The sequence below is a fragment of the Lampetra fluviatilis genome, unplaced genomic scaffold (genome assembly GCF_964198595.1).
Source record: "Lampetra fluviatilis unplaced genomic scaffold, kcLamFluv1.1 SCAFFOLD_1096, whole genome shotgun sequence".
NCBI classification, from domain to species: domain Eukaryota; kingdom Metazoa; phylum Chordata; class Hyperoartia; order Petromyzontiformes; family Petromyzontidae; genus Lampetra; species Lampetra fluviatilis.
Genome location: NW_027620592.1, coordinates 5,543 through 15,000, shown reverse-complemented (window position 1 = coordinate 15,000; position 9,458 = coordinate 5,543). Strand labels below are relative to the sequence as shown.

At 59.4% G+C, this 9,458-nt stretch overlaps 1 protein-coding gene across 1 annotated transcript; it reads right to left on the bottom strand.

Annotated features, from left to right (window-relative positions):
• Positions 1–3,476: 3,476 nt before the first annotated feature.
• LOC144954108 (uncharacterized) lies at positions 3,477–8,866 on the bottom strand. The gene is made up of 3 exons (XM_078884683.1): positions 8,827–8,866; positions 3,837–4,579; positions 3,477–3,802 (listed from the first exon to the last, which is right to left on the bottom strand). Exons 2-3 carry the CDS (start codon positions 4,507–4,509, stop codon positions 3,477–3,479), a joined length of 999 nt encoding a protein of 332 aa, XP_078740809.1. The 5' UTR covers positions 4,510–4,579; positions 8,827–8,866.
• Between the last annotated feature and the right edge of the window lie 592 nt (positions 8,867–9,458).

Below are 9,458 nucleotides of genomic sequence, written 5' to 3'. Positions count from 1 at the left end.
CACCTCCACCACCATCACCACCTCCACAACCACCTCCACCACCACCACCTCCACCACTAACACCACCACCATCACCACCTCCACCACCAACACCACCACCATCACCACCTCCACCACCAACACCACCACCATCACCACCACCAACACCATCACCGCCTCCACCACCACCACCATCACCACCAACACCACCACCATCACCACCTCCACCACCAACACCACCACCACCTCCACCACCACCACCACCACCACCTCCACCACCAACACCACCACCATCACCACCTCCACCACCAACACCACCACCATCACCACCTCCACCACCAACACCACCACCATCACCGCCTCCACCACCACCACCAACACCACCACCACCACCTCCACCACCAACACCACCACCATCACCACCTCCACCACCAACACCACCACCACCTCCACCACCACCACCACCACCACCATCACCACCTCCACCACCAACACCACCACCATCACCACCTCCACCACCAACACCACCACCATCACCGCCTCCACCACCACCACCAACACCACCATCACCACCTCCACCACCAACACCACCACCATCACCGCCTCCACCACCACCACCAACACCACCACCACCACCTCCACCACCAACACCACCACCATCACCACCTCCACCCCCACCACCTCCACCACCTCCACCACAACCACCTCCACCACCACCACACGAACCGGTCCTGGGCCTCCCCTAGGTAGACTCGGCCTCAAGTGACCTCCCGCTGTAGCGGCGGCGAAAGGGGCAGTCCATAAATGACGTCACGCGATTTTGGACGATTTCTGACCCCACCCCCCCACTTGGTCACATGACGTCACAAATTGTCAGAGACCCCCCCCCCCTCAAATATGACGTCACAAAACTCAAAAACCATATTTCCATTTTCAAACTAAAACATGCTTCAAATCGCTTTAAACTATTGAGATCGTAGTGCGTATTTACTTTGACGTTGTAGGAGAAAACATTCGTTACAAAGTCTATTCGGTTAAGTAGAACGTGTGGTCTACGTTTATTTATAAAGTTGCGCATTTTGACGTGACGTCACATTTCTCAAGCCCCTCCCCCCCTTCGTCACATGACGTCACAAAGTCAGACCCCCCCCTCAAATATGACGTCATAAAGCTCCGCCCCCTCCACCCCCCCCCTTTGACAGCCACCAGCGGCATCAGCGTCATCATCATCGGTATCGTCGTCATCATCAGCGTCATCAGCGGTATCATCGGTATCATCATCATCAATCATCGTCATCGTCATCATCATCATCAGCGTCATCATCGGCATCATCATCGTCATCATCATCATCATCATCAGCGTCATCATCATCATCGTCAGCGTCATCATCATCATCATCGTCAACATCATCATCGTCGTCAGCGTCATCATCATCATCAGCGTCATCATCATCATCGTCATCATCATCATCGTCAGCGTCATCATCATCATTGTCGGCGTGAGACGCGTTACGGAGTGCAAGCAGCTAAAACACAAACGACACAAACCGCTGTGATGGATAAGATTGGTCGCGTAGCCTCCCACGACGACCAACTACAACTACTACTAACTACTAGGACTACTACTACTCCTACTACAAATACTACTAGTACTACTGTGTCTATTTGTGTGTGTGTGTGTGTCTATTTGTGTGTGTGTGTGTCTGTGTGTGTCTATTTGTGTCTTTGTGTGTCTGTGTGTGTGTCTGTGTGTCTATTTGTGTGTGTATATCTGTGTGTGTGTCTGTGTGTGTGTCTATCTGTGTGTGTGTCTGTGTGAAATATCTTCGCTAATAAGCTTGTGCCGGAGGCCCCGGGGGGACAGGCGTCTATGACGTCTCCTGGCCAAACCCCAATTGGCGGAGACAGGAGATTGAATCTTCACCCTCGGGGCTCCTCCAGAAACAACAGAAAGCCACTTCGTGTGGCCACGTGGAATGTTCGAACGCTCACTGCGGAGGAGAGGCTGCCACTCCTCTGTCGGGAGCTGGACCGGTACCGCCTGGATCTCTGTGGCATTCAGGAGGTCCGGTGGATCGGCTCTGGCTCCTGCCACCGTGAGGGGTGGACAGTCCTCTACTCGGGGCAGGAGACTGCCAAACAACAGGGAGTGGCTCTTCTTCTGAACAAAAGAATGAAGGGGGCGTGGGAGCGTGGCGGTGAGGTGTGGGAAGCTGTAAGCCCCAGGATACTTTGGGCTCGCCTTCCCATCAACCAGAGGCGAGGAGTGGTGGTCGTGGTTACTTATGCCTCCACTGAAGACGAACATCCGTGGAGGGATCAATCCTGAGTTTAACCTGCAGGCTGGATTGTGTGAGGAGCTCACAAATCCTCGAAAGATCTGGGCAAAGTCCCATCGGTGAGCTCCTCCGGCAGGCAAGGCTGCGTTGGCTGGGTCATGTAGCCCGCATGCCCAGCCACCGCATGCCTAAGCAGCTTTTGTTCGGCCGGATCGAGGGGGCTAAACGGGCGCGGCACGGGCTAGAGAAGAGATGGAGTGATGTGGTACAGGAGGACGTGGAGCTGTTAGGACTTGCCGATGACTGGTACCAGCGGTGTCAAGATCGGCCTCAGTGGAGGAGGCTCGTGAAGGACGCTACTGAGCAGTTGGAGGCAGTCGCCCTCCAACAACAACGGAGGGCGGAGGAGCGACGCTCACAACAACGAGCGGAGCGCCGGGTGGCTAAAGCACAGCAAGTTGGCACAGTAGGGGGCACAGGTGGTGCATCAGCCAGTCATCTTGGTCATCTCGGTCAGTCGACCCGTGGCACCTGCTGGGTCTGTCCCGTGACCTCCTGTCGGCGGGCGTTCGACACTTCACGTGGCCTCAAGGTGCACTTGGCCTGGCACAAGCGTCGTGGTGACGTCACCGCCACTTAGTGGCGAATGGCGGCTGTAATTGTCTGCCTGTGCGTGTCTGTGTCTGTGCGTGTCTGTGTGTGTCTGTGTGTGAATCAGTTTTCCTCACTCGCCCTCAACTCCACCTCCACGCTTCACTTTCACCGGAGCCTGAGACTGCTGGGGGCTGCTGCTGCTGCTACCGTCGCATTTCCGTTTAGCAGCCGAAATCACCAGGATAGCCGACGGGAAATCACCACCTCCACCACCATCTCCACCACCACCTTCACCATCTCCAACACCTCCATCTCCACCACCACCTCCACCACCACCGCCACCACCACCACCACCGCCACCACTACCACCGCCACAATCACCGCCTCCTCCGTCTTCCGCCCCCACGGGACGGCTGTCCGTGCTGCCATCAGAACGTCCGCCAGCTCCCTCCTCCTCGCCCCGTCCGGTAGCTCCCTCCTCGCCGCCCCGTCCGGTAGCTCCCTCCTCGCCGCCCCGTCTGGTAGTTCCCTCCTCGCCGCCCCGTCTGGTAGCTCCCTCCTCGCCGCCCCGTCGACGGCCCGGACCCGCGGCTAAGTCGTCTCCCTCTCGCTCGACGGACAATATCAACGGCGCTGCTGCTGCCGACCGAGAACTCCGGCCCCCTCTCCCCACCGTCGCCGGAAGGCCGTCCAGACGTCCCCTACGTCCGCCAGCTCCATCGCCGTCCCGTCCAGTAGCTCCCACGCTCTCCCGTCCAGTAGCTCCCTCCTCGCCGTCCCGTCTGCCAGCTCCCTCTCCATCCCGTCCAGTAGCTCCCTCCGCGCCGTCCCGTCTGCCAGCTCCCTCTCCATCCCGTCCAGTAGCGCCCTCCTCACCGTCCCGTCTGCCAGCTCCCTCTCCATCCCGTCCAGTAGCTCCCTCCTCGCCGTCCCGTCCGCCAGCTCCCTCTCTGTCCCGTCGGGCGGCCGCGCGAGACCGGCGACCTCCCACCGCCTTCGCCGTCTTCACAGTCTTCGCCGTGACGCCCTCGGCACCTCCCGCCCCACCTCCCCCCGTCTCCCCTCCCGTCCCCCCCGCTCCGTGCGTCTTCTGGTGCCTCCGCAGGTGCCCCGACTGCGAGAAGCCGCGTCCGCACAGCGCGCAGGCAAACGGCTCTTCCCCCGTGTGCGTCCTGCCGTGGATCCTCAGCTGCCCCGACTGGGCGAAGCCTCGTCCGCACACTCCGCACGAGAACGGCCGCTCCCCCGTGTGCGTCCGCCCGTGCGCCCTCAGCTGCCCGCACTGGATGAACTCCTTCCCGCACACGGTGCACACGAAGGGCCGCTCCCCCGTGTGGATCTTGCCGTGCCGCTGGAGGTGGCCCAGCTCGGCGAAGGCTTTGCCGCAGACGCCGCAGCCGAAGGGGCGTTCCCCCGTGTGGGTGCGGCGGTGGTTGAGAAGCTGCCCCGACTGGGCGAAGGCCCGGGGGCACTGGGGACAGGCGAAGGGTCGCTCGCCCGTGTGGGTGCGGCGATGGATGCGAAGGTGGGGCGAGCGGGCAAAGGATTTGCCGCACACCGCGCACTCAAAGGGCTTCTTGGTGGCGGTGGTGGCGGTGGTGGCGGTGGTGGCGGTGGTGGTGGGCGAGGGGGTAGTTGCCTGAACGCGACTCTCCATGGTCGGGCGACGTTGTTTCTACGACGTCGGCACGACGTTGCCACGGGGCTGCAGGCGATCCGTCAGACGGCTGTAAACAGAAGGAGACAAAGGGGAAATCCGTCTGTTGTGTGTCTGTGTGTGTCTGTGTGTGTCTGTGTGTGTGTCTGTGTGTCTGTGTGTCTGTGTGTCTGTGTGTCTGTGTGTCTGTGTGTGTTAGTGTGTGTCTGTGTGTGTGTGTCTGTGTGTCTGTGTCTGTGTGTGTTAGTGTGTGTCTGTGTGTCTCTGTGTGTCTCTGTGTATGTGTGTGTGTCTGTGTGTGTGTGTCTGTCTGTGTGTGTGTCTCTGTGTGTGTGTCTGTGTCTGTGTGTGTCTGTGTGTGTGTCTGTGTGTCTGTGTGTGTGTCTGTGTGTGTGTCTGTGTGTGTGTCTGTGTGTGTGTCTGTGTGTGTGTCTGTCTGTGTGTGTCTGTGTGTGTCTGTGTGTGTGTGTCTCTGTGTGAAAACCTATTCTCATCTGCTGGACTACGTAGTGATGGAACAGCGGATGGGAGCCCATGTCCCTGACACCAGGACCTGCCGTGGAGCTGATCTGCCCTCTGACACATCGACTAGTCACCTGTAAGATGCGCCTGCCATTCTTCCACTCCGGTGGTGGGTGTACACCCAGGACCCCATTCCAACCTAAAGTGGCCTGGTCTCAGCTAGCTGATGGAAGTTGCAAGCGAGAATTTCACCGTCGCTTGCGGCTGGGGTTGGCATCGTCCCCCACTCCACCTGATGTCGAGGTGAAATGGGCGAGTTTCAGGACTGTGACTCATGCAGCTGCAATGGCTGCTTTGGGGTCGCGGTACAGACCTCCCCAGAGACCCTGGCTGACAGAGGAGGTGTTCAGGCTGGCTGAGATCCATCCTTGGTTTAACCTACAGGCTGGATTGTGTGAGGAGCTCACAAATCCTTGAAAGATCTGGGCAAAGTCCCTTCGGTGAGCTCCTCCGGCAGGCAAGGCTGCGTTGGCTGGGTCATGTAGCCCGCATGCCCAGCCACCGCATGCCTAGACAGCTTTTGTTCGGCCGGATAGAGGGGGCTAAACGGGCGCGGCACGGGCTAGAGAAGAGATGGAGTGATGTGCCAATCACACACTCACTCACCCGCTCACCCGCTCATCCACCCACCCACTCGCCTGCTCACCCACTCACCCGCTCACCCGCTCACCCACCCACCCACTCACCCATCCACTCACCCACCCACTCACCCACCCACTCACCACCCGCTCACCCGCTCACCCACCCACCCACCCACTCACCCACCCACCCACTCACCCATCCACTCACCAACCCACTCACTCACCAATCCACTCATCCACCCACCCACTCACCCACCGACCCACTAACCCACCGACCCACTCACCCACCCACTCCCTCACCCACTCACTCACTCACCAATCCACTCATCCACCCACCCACTCACCCACCGACCCACTCACCCACCGACCCACTCACCCGCCCACTCACCCACCCACTCACCCACCCACTCCCTCACCCACTCACTCACTCACCAATCCACTCACCCACCGACCCACTCACCCACCGACCCACTCACCCGCCCACTCACCCACCCACTCACCCACCCACTCCCTCACTCACCAATCCACTCATCCACCCACCCACTCACCCACCCACCCACTCACCCATCCACTCACCCACCCACTCACCCACCCACTCACCACCCGCTCACCCGCTCACCCACCCACCCACCCACTCACCCACCCACCCACTCACCCATCCACTCACCAACCCACTCACTCACCAATCCACTCATCCACCCACCCACTCACCCACCGACCCACTCACCCACCGACCCACTAACCCACCGACCCACTCACCCACCCACTCACCCACCCACTCCCTCACCCACTCACTCACTCACCAATCCACTCATCCACCCACCCACTCACCCACCGACCCACTCACCCACTCCCTCACCCACTCACTCACTCACCAATCCACTCATCCACCCACCCACTCACCCACCGACCCACTCACCCACCGACCCACTCACCCGCCCACTCGCCCACCCACTCACTCACTCACCAATCCACCCACTCACCCACTCATCATGCTTCGCTCCGGATGAGCGCTGCAAAGTATGATCTGTGTTTTGATTTAGTGCGCTGATCGTAAAGGTGCATTGAAAAATGTTGACACTCCGACTGATGCTCCTACTGTTGTGGAGTGACTCATGCAGCCAGCTGTGGCTGCAGAGTTTGGTGGTACATGTTGTTTACGTCGTTTATTGTGAAAATTCGGTCACAGTTCCCATGATCACTGTTTCATTGCTTTTATGGCTTTATTTTGGTGATTTCGAAAAGTTGTTTGGTTTGCCCATGTTTGTTGGTTGTAGTACGGAGTTAGAATGATGGCTTCAATCTAAGTTGTCTTGTGGTTGTTGTTGTTGTTGTTATTTGACTTGCATCCCACTGGGATGATTGCACACAGCGTTGGTGTTCGGTGATTTTTTCTGGAAGACTTTGCAGTTTTTACCTGGATTTTTCTGTTTGCACTCAGTCACATAGTCACTTTGAGATGTTTTAAGAGCCGAATGTTTCACAAGGCTATACCAACTAAATGAAACTAAAACTGAAATCCACCCACCCACTCACCAACCCACGCACCCACTCACCCACCCACCCACTCAAACCCACCCACCCACTCACCAATCCACTCATCCACCCACCCACTCACCCACTCACCCACCTACTCACTCACCAATCCACTCACCAATCCACTCACTCACCCACTCACTCACTCACCAATCCACTGACCCACCCACTCACCCACCCACTCACCCACCGACCCACTCACCCACCCACTCACTAACCCACTCACCAACCCACTAACTCACTCACCAATCCACTCACTCACCCACCCACCCACTCACTCACCAATCCACTCATCCACCAACCCACTCACTCACCACTCACCACACTCACCACCACCACCACTCACCACCCCACACCACACTCACCACCCCCACTCACTCACCACACACTCACCCCACTCACCCCACTCACCACCCCCACACACTCACCACACACTCACCACACACTCACCACCCCCACACTCACCACTCACCCCACTCACCCCACTCTCACCACTCACCACACCACTCACCCCACTCACCCCACTCACCACTCACCACACTCACCCCACATACTCACCACTCACCACCCCCACACACTCACCACTCACCACCCTCACCACCCCCACCCTCACCACCCCCACACTCACCACACACCACACTCACCCCACATACTCACCACACACTCACCACTCACCACCCCCACTCACCACACTCACCCCACATACTCACCACTCACCACACTCACCCCACTCTCACCCTCACCACTCACCACCCCCACACACTCACCACTCACCACCCCCACCCTCACCACCCCCACACTCACCACACACCACACCACTCACCCCACTCACCACTCACCCCACACCACACTCACCCCACATACTCACCACACACTCACCACTCACCACCCTCACCACCCCCACTCACCACACTCACCCCACATACTCACCACACACTCACCACTCACCACACTCACCCCACACTACCACCACCCCCCACACTCACCACACTCACCCCACTCTCACCCTCACCACTCACCACCCCCACACACTCACCACTCACCACCCTCACCACCCCCACACTCACCACACACCACACCACTCACCCCACTCACCACACTCACCACTCACCACACTCACCCCACATACTCACCACACACTCACCACTCACCACCCTCACCACCCCCACACTCACCACCCCCACACTCACCACACACTCACCACCACCCCCACTCACCCCTCACTCACCCCCACCCCCACCACCCCCACACTCACCACACACCACACCACTCCACCCCACCACCCCTCACCACCCCACTCACCCCCCACCACCCCACTCACCACCCCACCACCCCCACCACCCCCACACCACCACACACCACACCACTCACCCCACCACCCCACTCACCACCCCCACCACCACCACACTCACCCCACATACTCACCACACACTCACCACTCACCCCACTCACCACCCTCACCACTCACCACACCACCCCCACTCACCCCACTCACCACCCTCACCACCCACATACTCACCACTCACCACACCACTCCCCTCACTCACCCCACTCACCCCTCACTCACCCCTCACTCACCCCTCACTCACCCCACTCACCCCTCACTCACCCCTCACCCCACCACCCCACCCACTCACCCCTCACTCACCCCCACTCACCCCTCACTCACCCCACTCACCCCACTCACCACCCTCACCACTCACCCCACTCACCACCCCCACACACTCACCACACACTCACCACCCTCACCACCCCCACCCTCACCACCCCCACACTCACCACACACCACACCACTCACCCCACTCACCACTCACCACTCACCCCACATACTCACCACACCACTCACCACTCACCACCCTCACCACCCCCACTCACCACACTCACCCCACACACTCACCACTCACCACCCCTCACCACCCCCACACTCACCACACACCACACCACTCACCCCACTCACCACCCTCACCACTCACCACACTCACCCCTCACTCACCCCACTCACCACCCACATACTCACCACTCACCACACCACTCCCCTCACTCACCCCACTCACCCCTCACTCACCCACTCACCCCTCACTCACCCCTCACTCACCCCACTCACCCCTCACTCACCCCACTCACCCCTCACTCACCCCTCACTCACCCCTCACTCACCCCTCACTCACCCCTCACTCACCCCTCACTCACCCCACTCAACCCACTCACCCCACTCACCACTCACCCCACTCACCACCCCCACACACTCACCACACACTCACCACCCTCACCACCCCCACCCTCACCACCCCCACACTCACCACACACCAC

Bases quoted from the DNA above. Each gene is read 5' to 3' on its own strand.
- LOC144954108 (XM_078884683.1), bottom strand. From the start codon at position 4,509: ATGGAGAGTCGCGTTCAGGCAACTACCCCCTCGCCCACCACCACCGCC. The intron at 3,803-3,836 runs GTCGCCGGTCTC...CCGACGGGACAG, and splicing joins GACGGCGAAGGCGGTGGGAG to AGAGGGAGCTGGCGGACGGG.